This window comes from Taeniopygia guttata, chromosome 17 (genome assembly GCF_048771995.1).
Source record: "Taeniopygia guttata chromosome 17, bTaeGut7.mat, whole genome shotgun sequence".
Taxonomy (NCBI): Eukaryota; Metazoa; Chordata; class Aves; order Passeriformes; family Estrildidae; genus Taeniopygia; species Taeniopygia guttata.
This window is the reverse complement of record NC_133042.1, coordinates 8802788-8822436: the sequence shown is the minus strand read 5'-3', so window position 1 is coordinate 8822436 and position 19649 is coordinate 8802788. Positions and strand designations below refer to the sequence as shown.

At 49.0% G+C, this 19649-nt stretch overlaps 3 protein-coding genes across 5 annotated transcripts; 1 reads left to right on the top strand and 2 right to left on the bottom strand.

Moving 5' to 3' along the window:
- Positions 1-165: 165 nt before the first annotated feature.
- On the bottom strand, positions 166-3397 carry ENTR1 (endosome associated trafficking regulator 1). 3 transcript variants are annotated; one of them, XM_072936784.1, is made up of 7 exons: positions 3243-3397; positions 2937-3161; positions 2095-2168; positions 1855-1966; positions 1298-1390; positions 520-735; positions 166-323 (listed from the first exon to the last, which is right to left on the bottom strand). In XM_072936784.1, the coding sequence occupies exons 1-6, from the start codon at positions 3363-3365 to the stop codon at positions 529-531; spliced, it is 834 nt and encodes a 277-aa protein (XP_072792885.1). In that variant the 5' UTR covers positions 3366-3397; the 3' UTR covers positions 166-323; positions 520-528. The 3 variants fall into 3 exon arrangements, with proteins under 3 accessions (XP_072792885.1, XP_072792884.1, XP_030142556.4); XM_072936783.1 differs by having other exon boundaries at positions 599-735; XM_030286696.4 differs by having other exon boundaries at positions 599-735; positions 1328-1390.
- A 69-nt stretch (positions 3398-3466) lies between these two features.
- PMPCA (peptidase, mitochondrial processing subunit alpha) lies at positions 3467-8797 on the top strand. The gene is made up of 13 exons (XM_030286829.4): positions 3467-3566; positions 3661-3863; positions 3975-4054; positions 4368-4450; positions 4752-4846; positions 4979-5079; positions 5495-5758; positions 5973-6065; positions 6333-6451; positions 6888-6978; positions 7095-7157; positions 7523-7667; positions 7965-8797. The coding sequence occupies exons 1-13, from the start codon at positions 3514-3516 to the stop codon at positions 8132-8134; spliced, it is 1560 nt and encodes a 519-aa protein (XP_030142689.2). The 5' UTR covers positions 3467-3513; the 3' UTR covers positions 8135-8797.
- Positions 8798-9651: 854 nt separating this feature from the next.
- Positions 9652-19235, bottom strand: INPP5E (inositol polyphosphate-5-phosphatase E). The gene is made up of 11 exons (XM_002187254.7): positions 19099-19235; positions 17369-18407; positions 15765-15888; positions 15473-15570; positions 14806-14930; positions 14567-14686; positions 14087-14194; positions 13192-13353; positions 12517-12632; positions 12018-12154; positions 9652-11017 (listed from the first exon to the last, which is right to left on the bottom strand). The coding sequence occupies exons 2-11, from the start codon at positions 18208-18210 to the stop codon at positions 10885-10887; spliced, it is 1965 nt and encodes a 654-aa protein (XP_002187290.5). The 5' UTR covers positions 18211-18407; positions 19099-19235; the 3' UTR covers positions 9652-10884.
- Positions 19236-19649: the final 414 nt, after the last annotated feature.

Here is a 19649-nt window from a genome sequence, read left to right as displayed (position 1 = left end):
GCACCGGGAGCCGCAGCCAGAAGCCGCGGTGCTCACGGCGGGGTGCCCGGGAGGAGCGGCCGCGCTCCGGCTCCGTGCCGGGTTCAGCGATCCTCGGCTGCGGCTGCACCGCGGAGAGGCTGGAGAAGCCAGGTCTGCAGTTTGACGCATCAGAATGAGGCCGAGTATCAAAAATTCACTTTTTAGTAGTGGTTTCCATACGAAAACAAAGTCCTCCGTGCTGTGCGAGTCACTGTCCATCCTCTGACACCTCAGAGATTCTGTCTATGGATTTCAGGAGGTCAGCCACGAGCTGCAGGGATTCTGCTCCAGAGAGCAGCTGCCTGGAGTGGGAGAGATGCAGTGTTACACGTGGGGAGATTCTTCCCACATTCTCTGATTTATCAAATAGCGTTTTATCTGGACTGGAAACTCAGAGACTCCCACTTCCCACTTATTTTTACACTTGGAGGAAAACACATGGAGCAGCTCCTCTGGCCCACAACACAAAGCCCTGAGTTTCACCCCTAAAATACCCACGGAGGAGGTTTATCTGCGAGCCCAGGGTGCAGCCCCGTGCCCGGGAGGCTGTGGGGAGGGCTGTCGCAGCCCGGCTGACCTGATGGATGCTCGGGAGCTGCTTGTGACCCGCAGCAGCTGCTGCAGCGCCACCTCCGCGTTCTGCTTGGCCGCCGCCAGTCCCGCCTGGCCCGCCCGCAGCGCCTCCTTCTCCAGCCGGGAATTCCTCAGCTCCGCCTGCGGGCAGCGGGCAAAATCCGTGAGAAGCAACCCCAGAAGGGCAGGAGATACTCGACAGCTAATGGATGCATTCCCACAGCGGTTTATGGGTGTGGAAAGTAATCATTAACTAACACAAGGATGGTGAGTGCAATAAACAATGTAATAAATAGTGACTAGAACCCAGACCTGCCTAGAGGGAGTGTCTGCCCAGAAGCACAGATTCAGTAGGGTTGGAAAAACCTCTGGATGTATCCAGCCCAACCCCCTGCCCAGGCAGTGTCACCCGGAGCAGGTGGCACAGGAGCATTTCCAGGTGGGTTTGGATGTCTCCAAAGAGGGAGACTCCATGAATTCCCTGGGCAGTTTGCTCCAGGGATGTGTCACCCTCCATGGAAAGAAGTTATTCCTCATTTCAGTTTCTGGCCATTGCTCCTCACCACTGCAGAGTCTGGCACCATCCAGGCCCTCCCCCAGGACACAAGCCTTCATTGACCCTTAAAACACAACCAGCATTTTCCTCAGAGCCTGCAAAACCCCTGCAATATCCTTTCCCCTGGCTCAATTCTGAGATGTGCACCTGCAGCCCCAGCAGTGCTGCTGTGCACACCTGGAGCTGTGCATTCTCCTGTTGCAGTTTGGCAGCGCTGCTCTCAGCTTTGGCAGCCCGTTTCTGCAACAGAACAGAGAGTACTGAAATAAAAAGAATAATAAATTATTTATATATAATATATATATCACATTATATAATATATACTATATACCATATGATATTGTATAATATATACAATATATATACTATATATAATATAGTATATATATTTTATATAATATATAATAAATATACATAATAATAAATATTATATTATAATATTCTATATAACAATGTAACAATATAACAATAATAATAATAATAATAGTAGTAATAAAAAAACAGGCAGCTTGAGCTACATGCGAATGAGTGATTTCAGCACAGAACTTGCAGGGACAGGGTTTATTTTACACCATCCTGAATGTTTTAGGAGGCAGGAACAGCTCCCTCCTTCCTGCTCCTTTCTGGGATCTGCAGAACCTCCCCATCCTCACAGGGGAGAATTTCTTCCTGACATCTGATCTAAACCTAAAGCAAACACTTACAGTCATCAGCTGCAGATTCTGCTCCACGTGCTGCACCATTGCTTCCAAATCCTGTGCTTCCTTTTCATCTTTGAGTTTGTTTTCCTCAAGCTTCTTCTCAAGCTTCCTCATCCTTAAAAAAATAAGATGTGGCACACAGTACGCACTTGTACCATTACATATGTTAGGAAGGAAATTCTGGGGAGGGATCAGGAATCTCATGGTTTCATGTTACAAGGAAAATGAATTCTCCTCACGAACTTGTCTGCTTGAGTTTCAGACAGAATCTGAAGCTTATTGATCTTGCTTCTCAAAATAGCATTCTCTTCTTTTAGCTAAAAAAAAAAAATAGAAAAAAAATTCTTATTAGGATTGAGGTGCATTTTCATAACAATACCAATCATCCAAGACCAATGGCAGAATATTCAGCTTTAATACTGGAAATCTTTGTGCTTTCTAATACATTCCATAATTAATATGTAAGTTATATAACGATAGAATATAAAATACGTTCAGCTCGAAAGCCGTGTCGGAGTCAGATTTGGGTCTGTACCCGATTCCCAGAGCTCTTCAATAAAAGCACCTGCACAGAATCATATCCTGTGATTCTGTGTGTTCCTGAACGCTGACATCACGAGCAGGGCAGTAGGAGAAAGAGCTGGACCTGTGTCACTACAGGACACGACACGAGCTGCTGCCATTGCAAAGGTGAAAAAGTGGAAGTTTATTTTCTGACTCCAGCATTTATACTTTTCCAAAGGTGACAGTGGATTGCAGGGTGAATGTGCCACCTCTCCAATGACATTGGACAAACTACTAGTACATCAAATTTCTCCGCCCCTATGGAGGAATGCAAAATAGATTGTTTACAGAAAGTTGTGTGAGAAACTTCTCTGCAAGAATGTAAACACAGAAAGCTTTAGAAAATCTTAAGAATCAGGGTAACAGACCTGGGGATGCTAAAATGCACATTCCCAGAGCTGATTCTGGGACTGAGCAGCTGCTGGCGGCAGCGGGCTGTGCTGCCGGGCTGTGTGCCCACCCAGCGCCCGGCTGGGAGCCGTTCTGACCCGGACGGTGCCGGGACCGCGGGCAGCGCTCACCTGCTCGTAGCTCGGCTGCCCCGGGGGGACCCGGCCCGGCCCCGGGGGGCCCCGGCCCGGCCCCGGGCGGGCTCCGAGCGCGGCCAGCTGGGCCTGCTCCACGACCAGCGGCTGGTAGCTCTCGCTCCATTCCTCCTCCTCTTCCTCCTCCTCTTCCTCCTCCTCGTCCCGGGACTCTGCGGGCACCGCGGGCAGCGGGGGCACGACGGGCCCGGCCCGAGCCGCCTGAGGGAAGAGGGGACAGCGAAGCTGAGGCAGGCGTCGTGACGGGACGGAGCCCGGCCGCGCTGCCGCGCACGGCCTCACCTGTGTGTCCCCGCCCGGGCCGTCCCCGGCGCGGCGCTTGGAGCGGACGAACTCGCGGAAGGAGAAGGGGTTGGGCTCGGCCGGGGCCGCCGGCAGCGGCTCCGCCACCGGCAGCGCCGCCATGGCCGCCTGAGGGCGGGGCGGGGCGGGGCGAGGCTGGGTGGGGCTGGGGGCGGGGCCTCACATCGGATCCGACCAATGAGCGCGCGCGCTCCGCCGCCGCGCCCACCCTTGGCCCCGCCCCTTTGCCCACGCTCCCGCTGGCGGCAAGATGGCGGCGGCCATGGCGTGGCTGAGGCGCGGCGCCTGCGGCCCGGCCCGGCGGTGAGCGCGGCCCCGGGGACCGCGGGGGACAGCGGGGGGACCCGCTCTTGGTGGGGGGGGATCAGCCCGTGACGGTGTCCGCGGTGTCCCGCAGGTGCGGGCTGGCGGCCGGCCGCAGCTACAGCGGCGGCGGCGCGTACCCCGGCGTGTCGCTGACGTGCCCGCTGCCCGGCGTGCCCAAGGCCGTGTTCGCGGCGGCCGAGAGCCGGGAGCGCTTCGAGACGCGGGTGACCGTGCTGGAGAATGGGCTCCGCGTCGCCTCCCAGAACAAATTCGGGCAGTTCTGCACCGTGGGCAGTGAGTAGCCGGCGGCCGGTGCCGCCCCAGCTCCCCTCCCCGAGCCCCGGGTGTGACGGTGAGGACCGGCGGTGTGGAAGTCACGCTGGTTTATTTTCTTCTTTGCACCAGTTCTGGTGAATTCGGGATCGAGACACGAAGCGAAATATCTCAGTGGTATCTCCCACTTCTTGGAGAAGCTGGCGTTCTGTGTGAGTACTGGCCTGGGGTCCCCAAATCTGCGCAGAGCAGCGGCGTCCTGACCCGCAGGGCTCTCTGCACCTCTAAAACAGACCTGACAGCCCTGACAGAGTCACAGCATCTTAATTGCTTATTCATTAGCATGACTCTAATTCTGTTTTAGAACTCTTTGTGGTTTCACGCCTGAGGTTGGCATGTAGTGACCCAACCATTGGACTGAAATGTCAAAGATGTTCTGGGTTGCACTGAAGGGTTATAAACAGGTATTGCTTTACTATACTAATTTACTATACTAATTAATAACACTGGTATCTTCTTCCTTAGTCCACAGCTCAGTTTGGCAGCAAAGACGAAATTCTCCTCACGTTAGAGAAGCATGGAGGCATTTGTGACTGCCAGGCATCGAGGTGGGCTGCTCCTTCTGCTCTTACCTGGGTGTTGTAGCACTGACAGCACCTTGAACCTCATTTTCTGATGAGGTTCAAATGAGCCTCATTTTCTTTTTGTTCCCAAGCAGCAGAAATCCATTTATTTGGGCTGCTGGGAAGCTACAAAAGTGAGCCTGAAAGGATTATAAAACTCAGATCTATTTCATTTCAGAAGCATTTAATGGTTAGAACAGCTTCATCTGTGATTTCCTGATACTGAGGTGACACTGAATGACCCCAGAAGTGAGTTCCCAGTGCAGAAGCTGATTTTGTGTTGCAGGGACACCATCATGTACGCAGTGTCTGCTGATGCCAGAGGCCTGGACACCGTGGTCAACTTGCTGGCTGATGTAACCCTCCAGCCCAGGTTATCAGGTCTGGCAGCACAAAAACACCACTTCCACCACATGGCTTGCTCTATAAGAGCTCAGAATTCCCTCAGAAGTGACCTTGCAGCGCTGGGGGTTTTGTGTAGGGGTTGCCATCTCTTGCTTTGTCTCCTTGCAGATGAAGAAATTGAGATGACCCGAATGGCCATAAGGTTTGAGCTGGAGGATCTGAACATGAGACCTGACCCAGAGCCTCTCTTGACAGAAATGATCCATGCGGTAACACACTGGGAATTCCTGCTGTTTTCTCTTCCTCGTGGGTTTTGGCAGCTCCAGGGTTTATTTTAGACTGTTCTAAAACCAGATTTGTTCCTTATTTAGTTTCTGTGATGGGAGAATTTGGTTGCCCCTTCACTTTGAAATCCATCATTCAACACATGTGGAAGATTCTAACCCAAACTGAAAAATAATTCTATTTTCACCCACATTTTGTGGGTGATTCTATTCTCTTTCACCCCCAATTTGTTGATGTGGGTGATAAAATGTTACTGAGTTGCACTGACATTAGTGAAATACACTCAGCTTTTCCTCTCTCAGCTGTGGGCTTAATTCCAAAGCAAAAAGAGGTTTAGAGAGGGGTTTAGGGAAAAAAAATGAAGTGATTTGTGATGTTAATGTGTCTGTTCCCTTTTAGGCAGCCTTCAGAGACAACACAGTGGGACTGAACAGGTTCTGCCCCGTGGAGAACACGGACAAAATCGACCGGGACGTGCTGCACTCCTACCTGAGCAGTTACTTCACCCCAGACAGGATGGTGCTGGCTGGGGTGGGCATTGAGCACGAGCACCTGGTGGAGTGTGCCAGGAAATACCTGCTGGGGGTGGAGCCCGTGTGGGGCTCTGGGCAGGGCAGGGCTGTGGACAGGTCCGTGGCTCAGTACACCGGCGGCATCATCAAGGTACGTGCGTGGTGCAGGGGGCAGCCAGCAGCTTGCTGGGATTTGCTCATTTCTCTCCAGGCTTTTGCTTTTCTTAAGTTACATTTCATGAGTATGAGCCCAAGCTGGCCATGATAGCTGTTAATTGGGTGGCATGGTGATTGTATCAAATGTATCACACTGGGTACAACAGCTATGAAGATTGGGGTTAATGATCTGTCTGCCTTTCCCACAGGTTGAAAAAGACATGTCAGATGTGAGTCTGGGCCCTACTCCCATCCCAGAGCTCACCCACATCATGATTGGGTTAGAAAGCTGCTCGTTTTTAGTAAGTATTGACCTGAAATCCCTCATTTTGCGTGCCCTATACTTGGAGTACATATACCTATTCCTTGGAGAATCCCAGGAGCACTGATTCATTCCACAAACATTGACATTTTTGCTGCTGCACATAAAAACAAGCAGCATTTTCCACGACACTTTGCTGAAGGCCTTGACCTTCACACTGCTCTTGTGCTGTGGTTTTTAACTCCCCGTTACTCAGCCCAAACCCTTGAGAGCTCTGCCATTACCTGAGTTTGTTGTTCCAATCCAGGAGGACAATTTCATTCCTTTTGCGGTGCTAAACATGATGATGGGAGGTGGTGGCTCTTTCTCAGCTGGAGGACCTGGCAAGGGCATGTTCACCCGGCTGTACCTCAATGTGCTCAACAGGTGGGTTTGTCTTGCTCTTTAAGAGGTGCCAGAAACAATCCTGGAGCAGGTTTACATGGGAAAAAAGAAAGCAAATCCCACCAGGTTTTACATCAGTTCATTCTGCTTGGAATGTGGGACTGGTGTGTCAGTTGGCATTTTGAGAGTGTGAAAGTAAAGGGTGGAAGTGACCAGGAATTGTGTTTTCTTCTGCTAGCCCTGTCCATGCTTCAGTCAGGGAATACTAACAGGATTGGCTCTGTATTGCCTTTGGTCTCAAAGATTGAAGTGGAGAGAAGTGAGTAGATACCACATGCATAAATTGTCAGAGGGAGGGATTGACAATTCTCACTGCGCTGCTGAGAATCCTGAGAGTGCACGAGGAGGGTGCTCACTGTCCATGTTTAATTTTTGCATTGTAAATTTAAATTTTAAAATACTGCTCGTATACTCACAGGCACCACTGGATGTACAATGCCACCTCTTACCACCACAGCTATGAGGACACGGGTCTCCTGTGTATCCATGCCAGTGCAGATCCAAAACAGGTACAGAGTCCTGTACTCAGAGGCAGGAGTCCTTGAGCAGTAACCACATCAGTAGCAGAGTTCTGTGGACACAAGAAGCATTGTTCTGATCTTCTTTCCATTATTGTTTTCCCCAGGTTCGGGAGATGGTGGAAATCATCACCAGGGAATTCATCCTCATGGCAGGAGCAGTGGGAGAGGTCAGCAGCACATTTGAGTTTGCAGATGGTCTTTGAGCTGAAATAATCCCTGGAAGTATCCAAGGCTAGGCTGGACAGGGCTTGGAGCACCCTGGGATAGTGGAAGGTGTCCCTGCTAATGGCAGGGGTGGGACTGGATGGGCTTTAAGGTCCCTTCCAACCCAAACCGGTCTGGGATTCTGTGAATGCATTGCATTGTGTTGGAATGGATTTTCATAGATAATTTTGTTACATATTTCTGTAAAAGAATACAGCAACGTTAGCAATGCATTCACAAAGAGAGAGGTGTCTGCAGAAGTCTTCCATGTTACCTGGTACTACAGACCAGCAACAAGATTTTTTAAAAATTTCCTGCTCATTCACAGGTAGAACTTGAGAGAGCAAAGACACAGCTCAAGTCCATGCTCATGATGAACCTGGAGTCTCGGCCAGTGATCTTTGAAGATGTGGGGAGGCAGGTTTTGGCAACAAACACAAGGAAACTACCTCATGAGCTCTGTGACCTCATCAGTGAGTAGACAATTCTTTGCCTTGCCTTGAGGGAACTGTGGGTACAGTTAAAATACTCTTGTTGCACTGATGAATTACCTCTGAAAGTCTGGGGGCATAAATACTACAGAAATACGTTTCAAACTGAGCTTAATTGCTTTCACAATTAACAGCACAGGGCTTATTTTAGTCAGAAGGAAGGGAAAACAAGAATCATGATAGAGGAGATACGGAGTTGATTTTCTGAGCATGGGGCTAAAGCTGCTTTGTGCTATTCACAGTGGAGGTGTCACAGCTCTGCCTTTTTTCTGCCTGCAGGCCAGGTGAAACCCAGTGATATCAAGAGGGTGGTGACCAAGATGCTGCACAAGAAGCCAGCAGTGGCTGCCCTGGGTGACCTGACAGATCTGCCCACGTACGAGCACATCCAGGCCGCCCTTTCCAGCAAGGATGGGCGGCTCCCGCGGCTCTACCGCCTCTTCCGATAGAGCAGCGCCTCCTGCCCTGCCTCAGAATCCCTTCTTTTTTAATGGTTTTTTTTTGATTCTCATGTTGCTGTACCACCCTCCCTGCCCACAATGCTCCCAGGCATTCTGTGCAGCCATGGAGCTGAGCAAAGCTGCTTTGGAGCACTGGACTGTGAAGGGCTGGTGTAAGGAGCCAGCACGGGCTCTGGAGGAGGAGTTTGACCCTCTGAGTAGGTTACAAGAGAAGATGGGTGTTGACACCCTTCTCTTGGCTTTGGGGAGAACAGAGCAAGCCAAAAGATTCATCACTACAGTGAAAGCACATCTCTGAAGAGTCAGTCACTGCCTCTTCATCACCCCAGCAGTGGAAGTGGGGCTGTCACATGAGGCCCCACTGTGCCCTTCCTGAGGAATGTGTGGTACCTTAAACAGCTTGGCTTACATGTCTGAATTCAGAGAATATTTATAACTGTTACCAAGGTGAAAGACTTGGTCAAACTAAATTAGGAAAATAATAGTTACTGTCCCTGTGAAGTTAGGCAAAAACTTTCCTGCAATCCAGATTTTGTTACAAATCATGGATCCATTTCATCAGTGTAATTCACCATCTGACAAGGAATCACCCACCTGGGAATAATTTCATCATCTTGCTAGAGTTCCAAGGAAAGCAGCCCCATGACAGAACCAGTTTTCTGTGGCGTTCCTCTGCAGAGGTACTGTACATAATGAACACTTACTTGAGAATGAGATCGATCCTATTCTTTAGGTTTTTCACTTGGGACATGAACTGTGCTAAAGAATAAAAGTTCTTTTCCTCCAGAGTTGCTTTACAAACAGTTATTAAAGGAGTTGCTGCTGCTGCACCTTAAACTTGTGCCTCATTTCCTCAGTGTCACCCAGATGGACTTAAGGCCTTGCAAAAAGAAGACACAATCAGTCTCACAGCAGAGATGTGGCTCAGCTGGAAGTCAAGATAACAAAATCACATTTAGGAACACGATCTTGACTGACACCACGTCACAGAAAGCCAAGTGCCACATGCGTGACATGCTAAAGAAATGGAGACTCAAAAAAGGAATAAAACACTGGATTTTTATAATCCCCTAATACATGGGTTTAAAAATACAAGACAGCTGCACTGCAGCTCTTCACTGCTAGATGTGTACGGTAAGGAGCAATGCAGCTGGGAGCAGAGCACTGCAAGGCTGCTGTTACCTGCTTTACCCCATCCTTTCCTGCAACTCAAAAGAAAATGTTGCATTGCTTCCTGCAGAGCCCACAGTGTGAAAGTCCTGTTCAGTTGTTGTATATGCTTGTGAGGAAATAAAGAGACCGCTGAACAACTGAGCAAGTAGTAAGAGTTCTGAACTTCATCTGCCAAGGGTTTCCTGAGCTGGCCAGTGGAGCATGCTTTGTTCAATGCAAACAATTTCAGAGAAATCTGTCCCACCCCTCCAGCTGCAGACATGGCCCAGGTCACCCAAACACACACCACACAAAGAACTCTGGTTCTGACAACAATAAAAGCTGGTTCTCACTTAAGGTATTGCATTAATTTATTTTTATTCCTTTAAAAAGAAAGGAAATCCAAATACCTGATGGCTACAGACAGGTCAGTGCCATAAATGTACCGCAGAACAGGAGCCTGTCTTGGACAGGTTGCATAGTCAGCAGCACTTCCTCCAAGGTGTTTGCATGATGTTTTAGGTCCTAAGGTGATTATTGATCCCATCTGTGCCCATGAGGAGTTCTTAATTATTAGCTGTACTTAACATTTTACCAGTACCATACTGGTCCTTGTAGTATATATAGCCTTAAGACAACACTACCTCAGAAATAGCAAGTTATTCACAGTTTACTGATCTGGAAAAATAAAACCAAAAGGAATTGACTGTGATTGGAGGTAATGGAGCTGTGTGGAGCTGAGTGGCTGCAGGTGCTCTGCAAACCTCCCTGGGGCACTCACTTGGCATCACTTTGGTGAAGCATCACACAGTGCCTGTTCTCAGATAAATTCCAGCTCCTGCTGCTGGAGGCAGGTAGTGCTTAATCAGCCCTGGGGAGGACAAGTGAGTTCAGGAAAGGATTGCTTCAAGCAGTCTCAGCAGACAAATATATGGCCTGAGAGTTTGGTATTTACCCCCTTAGTAACAGAAGGCCTATAGAATGATTATTGAAAGGCAATGTTTCTACACTTCAATGTACAGGAGTACATTCACACACAATTTGCTGTGGAGGACCCAAAAAGCCCAACACAGGAGCACCATCTGCATGCACAACTGCCATTAACTGGTCCCTGCTACTCCTTGTACAGAATACCAACACTTGGCTACAGAGAAGGAGCAAACCCAACCCCACACTGGATGGAAGTTAATCTGACCAAACCAAAGAGACAAACAAAGAATTCACCTTTCTGCAGGCTTTTCTTAGGTCCCCTGCCCTGGACGATGCCAGTTCCAGCAGCTGTGCCCCAGTGTGGAGGGGAACCAAGGTCTGCTACCCAGTGGCTTCCTAAGATAGTCTGGTTAAAAATAAATCAGTTACACCAGTTGGGATGGATGTCTTAAAGAACTGACTCCTTTCCTTAGGCAGAAGCACTTGAGCTACATGGATTAGCTCATGCAAATGAATCCAGGATGAGGTTTAAGACATTCTTCACAAGCCACAGCAACTGCCAGAGGTGCTTAAGCAGACAATTCCCTGCAGAGTTTGCCATGGTCTGAAATCCTCTTTCAGGGTATCTCTACCACAAGCACTACAGAGCTTTCAGTTCAAGAAATGCTACATATGCTGCTGGATCTTTGGTCCTTTTGTTCCCGGCGTTTCAGAAGCTCCCTTGTGGCTCTCCTCCTTATTCCGATTAAATACAGATCTCTGTCAAACAGCCCTGCAGCCAGGGGGATGCTGCAACAGGAACACAAGCCAGTAGGTCAGGGCATAAATATGTTCTTGTTTGCCCAGCATTTCCTTACTACTTCACACAACAAAGGCCACAAATCTGATTTTTACTTTCTTAAGGCATTCAGCGACTGCTGTGGCAGAAACAAGAGTTGTTCTTCCACAGCAACAAGTTAAGGTTTTTCACAATACTTTAAAACGTTGGTTGTAAAAGGGAAATGTACTTTAAATTTTAGCATGAACTCACCTGCTTCCATATATAGAGGACTTTCTTAATGACTCTGAACTTAAACCCACTCATTTGAAAAGCTATACCAGGTTACTGCTAACTTGGTGCACTCACTGATGTGGTTCATAACAACAATTCTTACCTTGGTCTCTTCTAGAGAGGAAACCTGAGCAGCCCATCACACACTGCTATTTAATGGGTATTTAATACCCAGAAACAAAAATTCCCATTGTAATTGCACTGCTGATCAAATACTTTGAGAATCACTTTTTTAGATATTCAGGTCTTGAAATCCCTGACCAGGTTACTCACAAAAAAGAGAATAATTCCAAGCCAAATTTCCTAAGGAGTTCTACTAATACAATAGCCTATGTAGGACATTAAGAACTTGGAGGATCTCAAAATACTCCACTGACATCCAGCTGTGCAGAACTGCAGCCACCACTGGGGAGGGAAAGCAGAACTGATCCTAAACAGGGAAAGAGGAAGAGAAGAGGAAAGCTGCCCATGCTGATAGGGAAAACAAAGAACTGCCTCTCAGATAAAACACAGATTTATATTCAACTCCAGTGGGCTCTGTTTATCCCCCCTCAGAAGGATTAAGAAACCTGGCAGCAGGGATTTCAGCTGTCAGGGCAAGGTTTAAGCTCTAAGTGCTCTGACCACCAGCATGCACTGGGTAAAACCCAACAGGCTGCAGGGACAGACACAGGAGAAAATCCTCGGGGTCACTGGAGCAATCACGAGCAGTCATGTGGAGCTGCAGGAGGTACTCACTTGTCCCTGCCAGGCCTCACTTTCACACGAAACAAGGCAAACACAGGTCGGTGGTCTGAGGTTTTGATGACAGGACAAGAGGAGTATTTGACAGCCTGGATGTCATCCTTGTAGCGGCTGCGGAACACCACTCGGTCCTGGAGGCAGAGGGGACAGTGAGTGTGACCCCCTCTGCACATCACCCACCCTGGAAAGCAGCACTGCTTCACAAGAGACAAATCCAATCATTCATCACGCTCCACTTGGTGAAGTTAACGTGTCCTTGGATGGGGATCCATCCATTCATTGTCTGATCCCAACAGTCCTGTGCCAGCTCTGAGCACAGGGGAGAGCCCGCTCACACAGGAGGTAAGGCAGGGAAGATGAGGTTAACAGCCTGGGCCAAACTCTCCCTGTGCTCACAAATTCAACAACCCTTTTTTCCAGAAGTCCCAGCTGCCCTCAAGCAACAAATCTCAACTCAACTGAATCCCCTTTGACTTCTGAAATCATCCCTTACCGTGTAGGAGGGAGTCCTTTGTTTGGAAGTGGTGTCATAGCTGTCCTTTCCTATGTCAAACTTGTAGGAAGGACGGAAATGGATAGCAGCCTCTTGGAATCCTTTGAAAATAGACCCTGTAAGGGAAGGGAAGAATGGCATGAACAAACTCCTCCTTCCTGAGAACTGGGCACTGTATCTACTAATGCTGGCTAGAAACAACAGCCACGTACATCCCAGAAAAACCTGGGCTTGGGCTCCAGAAAGGGAGCAAGTTCCAGTCCTGACATGGAGAGGATAAAAAATAGGCAGTGGCTGTTTAATCAGTGGTCAGTTAAACAAAGAAGAACTGGTCCATGCACTTCCCCTTCCACTGAAACTCATGCTGCTTTGCAAATGCTGTTCAAATCTAAATTTCCTGGGCATCCAGAAAGATGCCCAGTTAAGGGTTATGGAGGAGTCAGATGAAACAGCAGCAAATGGCTTGGGAGGTTACATTAAACAGAACAAACTGCTACAGCAAAAGGTCCCTTGACACACTGCCACTGTATTTGACAGCTGCTGATTCCCTTCTTTAGGGAACTTAATCCAAAAAATCAGGAGAGGTCTCAAGGAAATGGGGACTGGGCTGACATTACTCCTGTGAGTAGGTATCTTTGTTTCTGGAGAGGAGGGAGATGAACAGCTGCCCCTTACCCCGACTCATCTCGCTGGTCAGCTGGTCATACACCAGGAGCTTGGACACGTCTGTGTCCGGGTTCTGGTTCAGGATGGAATCCACAGTCTCCCGATCCTTATTCAGCCGGAAGTTGAAGTCCCCAAACCAGAAAACTTCATCAAACCGAGTTGTGACATCACCTGCAAATTCACACCACAGGTGTTCAAGGGATGCTGCTGAATGTGGTCGAGGAACAGGAAGAAATTCTTTCTTTTCACTACCTGGAGATGTGATATTGAGTATGTTTTCTACCTGTGATCACTGCTGAATATGGGAATTAACAACCCAGGAGAAAACAGAACCGAAATGTTAAAAACCATAGAAAAAGCTGAAAAGAGACCAAACTATCTATAGGACCTAACACCAGAGGGAATACAAGAAGCTAATGCTGCACTACAGATAAAGAGTATATTCAATTTCCTAGTAGAAGGACCTAATTATCTATCTAGGTATCAAGTTGTCAGCACAGTATTTAGGAAACAATAATGGACTTTGGCAAACAATGCTCTGACCTGTGTCACTATGCAAAGTGACATAAGCTTTATTCTCTTAAATTTGAAATAACATCATTCCTAATTGTTCTAGAAAACACCCAGAAAGTAAAACACATCTGTAATATTAACAATAATTAAACCAAAATTATCATATTGCTAAAAAAATACATCACGTAAAAATGCCCTTTTGATTTTTTTCTCTCCCATTTCTTCTCAAATTCCCAACTTCAAGAAAAAGAAATAAATCATGTGAGTAATAACCATCCTCAGACAAAAAGACCTGTGGTTTCTTTTTACACAGTCTCTTTCCCAGTGCAGACAGAGATAATGCACAGACTCTGCTGACCCTGGCTCCCCACGCTCATGGTTTCACACTTACTAGAACTGGATCGATATGGATTTGTGTCCGGAACGTTCTTGGGAAGTGTAAGGGCTTGAATGGTTTTATTGTAGTCCAGTTTCCTCTCATTCACTTTACTGTCCCCAGCTGCAAGACAAAAAACCCCATTACTACCACCAGTGAATAATTTTCATTCAACAATCATTTTTTGTTATACCAGGAGCTTCCAAAGGGTATCAGACATTTTCCACACATCAAATGTGACACTCTGGGAGCGTCTGCACAGAATAATGATGGCAGAAAGTGTGGGAAGAGGGACACAATGGTGCAGAGTTAATTTCTGTTTCCATTAATACAGTTCTTTTGTAAGTTTGTTACCAAATAAACTTCCTCCCTTATCTTTGTCTGCTCAGCAATCCTGAGCTTTGGCTTCAGCCTGTCCTGCTTTTTCACCTCTGTACAGCTCCCTCCCCTCCTCCCTCAACCAGGACACTCGTAGCTAGATTGCAAATGTCTCACATGTGAAGTGGGAAGTGATGAAGAGAAAGGAGGTCCCAAAAAATGTGAAGCTGATTCCCAGAGCTCCCTTGGTTTTGATCTGAGACACGATTCGAGTTGTCACCGTGGCATACTCCACTTCTGGAAGGAAGAAAAGAAGATGCTGTTACTGAAATGCTTCTGACAGCGAGCAGGGAGGTTAGGAGAGGGAGAAAAGGCAGGGCAGAGGCTGGCAGCAGTGCCTTCAGCTCCCCACCCACCCGAGCAGAACCAGATGAGGTCCCTGCGGATGAACACGGACATGTAGAGCACGCCGTGAGCAGCCGAGTGCAGCAGGACGTAGTGGGGGCCCAGCGTCTCCTGCAGGCGGATCTCCCACTCCCTTCTGCAGGAGAGAACAACAGCTGCATCACACAGACAGCACAGGAGACAACAGCCAGAAGAGCACGTCAGCCTTGTGCACACACAGCAATCCCTCTCACACACAACATCAAGGCATAAGCAGAACCTCCCTGCACTGAACTAAGGGGTGGCTGCTGAGGTGCCACAGAAATCAGCAGAGCTTTGCCATCAGGATGAAATTCTGTATGCACACAGAAGCTGTTCTATCCCTGAGAGTGTCCAAGGCCAGGCTGGACAGGGCTTGGAGCACCCTAGTCTAGTGCAAAGTGTCAGAGGGTGGCACTGGATGGGCTTTAATGTCCTTTCTAACCCAAACCATTCTGGGATTTTATGATTTACAGATCTCTGTCACTTTTTCCTCTAAATCCTATTTCCTCTGGTGCTCATGTAATAGAATTCAGTCTTGTTAAATGGGTTGATTATTGAAAATATTAGGAATACAATGGAGACTATTTCTAGTCTAATTCAAAGAAAAATGATTAGTTAACAATAAAAGAAGATGGTTCATTACATTGTTTTTGCTACCTGTCTGGACAGCCTTCTTGAACCCCAATGACATACATGTCCTGGGCAAAGTCTGGATCTGTTGGCAATAAGAAGTCATCCAGATTCACTGGAAGTTCCTATTACACAAGAAATTTAAAAGAAAAAGAAAGAAAAGAAAAGCAATATTAATTATGCAAATATTTACTAGAAGAATACCTTGTAATTTGACAAAGATGACCGACAAGGAACATAGTCTTGAACAGAAAAACATTCCCCCAGTCCTCTCGGCAGAGCTGGGGTAACTTTACTGCCAACTTTACTGTGCACCTACCTTCTGCCCCTGCATGTTCCAGGTGGCCACAAAGATTCCCATATTCCGATTAGGGAAATATCTGCTGAGTTCTTCTGCTCCCATTAAGGCACCACTTGCCAGAAGGCTGCCTTCCAAATAGCTCCTGTGGACAGAAGACCCAAAAAAGAGCATTTAAGGAAAGGGCAGGGCAGCTGGGATATTGTGTAATGTTTAAATCTTTAAGTAAGCAAGAATACACCTTTAAGAAGAAGGAATTTAGTATTTATAAGTTGTTCTGCTTGCCTGAAGTTCCTTCCAAAGCCAGGACACGAGGGTGATGGTGAGGCTGATGCTGCTCAAGTTCTGTGCTGAGAAGACTGAAGCCATCCAAAGTCTTCAGCCCCACTAAACTCATCCAGATACAGAACAAAGAAATTGGTTTGGTAACTTCAGGGTGCCCACAGGAGCTGTGGGTGCCCCTGGATCCCTGGCAGTGCCCAAGGCCAGGCTGGACAGGGTTTAGAGCAGGCTGGGACAGTGGAAGGTGCCCCTGCCATGGCAGGGGTGGCACTGGATGAGCTTTGGGGTCCCTTCCACCCAAACCATTCCATGATTCTGTGATTCCATTAAATTAGAGTACCTTGAAGCAGCTCAGTTTACTTCAAACATCAAAACAACTCCACCATTCCCAGTGTTATGGCATCAGGTTTCTTTAACCAAAACCTCAAACTCACTCATTCTTCCTTCAATTCAGCTGATCAAATCAACTTCAAGAAAATAATTTATTGAGCCTGAGGTCTCAAAATATCCCCTTTGGGAAACACAGATGCATCCCATAGCACCCACAGGATATGATTACAGAGGTGAGGGATGCTGGCACAGGGACTTCATGTTGAATAAGCATTTTTAATCTTGCTTAAGCTCTGCAAATAATGATGAGAGAATAAAGTCAGGGAGTTCTGGGCAACCCAGCACCACCCACCTGGCTCCAGCTGCTTTAGGGAGGAATGGGAAAGAAAACGCTGATGGCAAACAAGTAACAATCTAACTTTGGGGCTTTTTTTACCAGCTAGTAACATTTTAATTTATCTCATAATTATTTCCCCTCGACTACTGACTCCCACACTTTGGATAAATGATTAGGATTTTCCCTCCTGTGGGATACTGGAGTAGTTCCCAGCACATAATTTGATCCTGCCAGAAAGCAAACAAGTGCAACTTCTGCTCAGCACCTCACAGGACTGCGATAATGCTGCATGACAATCTCAATTTAAAATATCTGGTGTTATTTTTTTCTGTAATTTATCATTTTGGTTCAAGCCCAATGTACTTTTAGATTTTTCTAAAAAAAGTTTTCCCAACTTCTGGCATGCACAGCCCCACTTCTTAATTCTCAAACCAGATTATGTTAGTATTACAAGCAAACTGACAGCAAACCAGACTCAGATTTATGAAAATACTCAGCTAAAAGGAGGAAAGGAGCAAATGCAGAGTATTTGTACTGATCTCTTCATCTTCCAGCTCTCTTCACAGCAGGTAAAATAACAGAGAATGGCCTTTGAGAGCTCACAAGTTCCCTGCCCAGTGGGATTCTTCTCCCTGCTGACACCCCAAAAGCAGGAGAGAAGCTGGGGGAGCCCTACCTGCTGCGGACATCCTTGGCTCGGATGGGAGTGAGCACGCTGAAGGTGGATTTCATGGAGTCTGTGGAGCAATTGTCATAGAGCGTCCCATTGCCCTGCAGCCGGGAGTCGCTGAGGCTGCTGCTCACCCTCCCAAACTTGTGCTGAGAATAATGTCGGTAATCCAGGCAATCCGAGTCGATCCTATTAGCTGTCCTCAGCGAGTGGGAGGCCACGTTGAGCTCCATGGGAGGCAGGGGACGGGCCGGCATGATTTGGGACAGGCGGGGTTTGCCCCCCGCGAACCCCTTGCCCCGCAGGAGCCCCCCAAAGGCACTGGAGATCTCGGAGGCTCGTTTGCCCAGGTCCGAGGTGCCTGCCCTGCTCTTCCCCCCGGGACTGGCTTCCAAGGCGTCTGGTGAACTGTGCAAGGAATCCTGCTGGCAGCAGGGATTGCAGGGGCTGGCCCTGCCCCTGGTGGGAGGGCTGGGGGACGCTTCCTGCAGGGAACCGTTGGAGGAGCTCGTCTCGTTGGGATCAGTCAGACTTTCCTGGCTGGTCCTAAATCGTCTCCACTTCCTCCAGCTCTTTTCATCCAGGGATGCAGCACGTTCCAGCCGGGGCTTCCGAGGGGGCCTTGGAGTGATCGATTTAATTTTCATGTTAGCTTTGAGTTCTTCTGGCAGAAGCTTTAAGGTCTCACTTATGGGCGTGCCTATTTTCGGAGGTGCCCCATCACCCCCAGCCTCCTTTCTGGCTGCTTTTCCAGCTTTTTTTGCCTGCAGGTCCTGTACTGCTCCACCCTCCATGCTCCGAGTAAGACACAGCCTTGAGTGCTGCGGAAATCCATTTGGAGTACTCATTGTCCCCCAGGTACCTGCTGTGGATGCTGTTCCAGGTGAAAAGTTCCTCAGAGCATACTTTCCTTCCCTTTATCACAGGGCTTTACTCAGCCAGTGAGACATGGGAATTGCAGACAGCTCAGCCTTTAGCTGGGAGTGAAGGGCAGGTGAATGTGCAGGCAGATGCATTGTCTGCAAAATTCCAAGACGTGGGGTACCTGGATTCCCCCAAGAGAAAGATGTAAGAAGGAAAAGTTATCGAGCTGCAAACTGTTCTCCTCCATCAGAAAGCATCTCCTTGCAGGACCTCCCTATAGCACAACTCACACCCCAACGTGACCTTGTTAGAAAATCACTGTTCTTTTCTGTTTTTTGCCCCAAAAGCAGAGCAGAGACCTCCTGCACGGCTGTGTACACCCTTCTTTCAGGAAAGGCAGCGTGCCCTGCTAGCACGAAAGGGAATTTAAGCTGCACAGAAACCACAGCTCGTTGTCCTTGCTGTACACAGGCGTCACCAGCACCGGCTGCCCGAGGCCAGGAAATTTCCAGCGATCCCACAGCCGGGAAATCGCTGCCGCTTTTTCCTGCCTTGCACCAACTCCGACACACCGAGAAACACCCCAGGGCTGGCTTGAGCTGCGGGAACGGGCTGTGCAGTACATTTCTACACGGGGGGAAGCACCTCGTCATTCTGCGGCTACCGCGGAGCAGCCGAGCCCGGCCCTGAGGGGGCAAAGCGCGGGTGTGAGGCAGCCCCGGGCGCGGGTTTGGCACCGAGGGGCCGCGCCCTCAGCCCCGGCCGGGCGGGCGGGCGGGACCCGGCCCGCACCCTCACCCCCTCACGCTCACCCTCACCGCGGCCGCGCCCCCGCCCGCCGGGCCGCCCCTTCCCGCCGCTGCGGGCCTCACCGGTCCCTCACGGCTCCTCGCCCGTATCCGCGGTCGCAGCGCCGGTCCCGGTGCTCGTCTCGGTCCCGGTGCCCGTCTCGGTCCCGGTGCCGGCGCGGCCGCCCCGGCCCGGCCGTGGCAACGGGGGCAGCGCCGGGCCCGCCCCGCCCGCAGCGCCCCCCGGCGGCCGGAGGAGCGCCCGGCAGCGAGCGCGGCAGGTCGCGGCTGTGGCGACACGGGGTGAAGGCGGCGTTTAGAAAGCAGTTAAAGTAAACGTGTTAATTACACTTGGGGAAATTTAAAAGTTGTCTATATTAAGGCTAAAGCTTCAATTTTGATCAGTATAAACAGCGATGACAGAATCACAGACTGGGACCCTGAGGATCACCCAGTTCCCAGCCTTTGCCATGGATACATACGGACATCTTCCATATGCTCCAAGCCTGACCTTGGACACTTCCAGCGATGGGACAGCCACGGCTTCTCTGGGAAACCTCTGCCACAGCCTCTTCACCCTTATAAAAAAGGAGTTCTTCCCAATATTGCACCTACACCTGCTCCGATGAAGCTGT

Bases quoted from the DNA above. Each gene is read 5' to 3' on its own strand.
- INPP5E (XM_002187254.7), bottom strand. From the start codon at position 18,210: ATGAGTACTCCAAATGGATTTCCGCAGCACTCAAGGCTGTGTCTTACT. The intron at 15,889-17,368 runs GTAGGGCTCCCC...TTCTGTCCACAG, and splicing joins GCCAAGGATGTCCGCAGCAG to GAGCTATTTGGAAGGCAGCC. The intron at 11,018-12,017 runs GTGAGTACCTCC...TTCCTGTTGCAG, and splicing joins GTGAGGCCTGGCAGGGACAA to CATCCCCCTGGCTGCAGGGC.
- PMPCA (XM_030286829.4), top strand. From the start codon at position 3,514: ATGGCGGCGGCCATGGCGTGGCTGAGGCGCGGCGCCTGCGGCCCGGCC. The intron at 4,847-4,978 runs GTCTGGCAGCAC...GTCTCCTTGCAG, and splicing joins CCTCCAGCCCAGGTTATCAG to ATGAAGAAATTGAGATGACC. The intron at 6,066-6,332 runs GTAAGTATTGAC...GTTCCAATCCAG, and splicing joins TAGAAAGCTGCTCGTTTTTA to GAGGACAATTTCATTCCTTT.
- ENTR1 (XM_072936783.1), bottom strand. From the start codon at position 3,365: ATGGCGGCGCTGCCGGTGGCGGAGCCGCTGCCGGCGGCCCCGGCCGAG. The intron at 2,169-2,936 runs GTGAGCGCTGCC...TTTTTTTTTTAG, and splicing joins GGCAGCCGAGCTACGAGCAG to CTAAAAGAAGAGAATGCTAT. The intron at 1,391-1,854 runs GTAAGTGTTTGC...GTTCTGTTGCAG, and splicing joins AGAATCTGCAGCTGATGACT to AAACGGGCTGCCAAAGCTGA.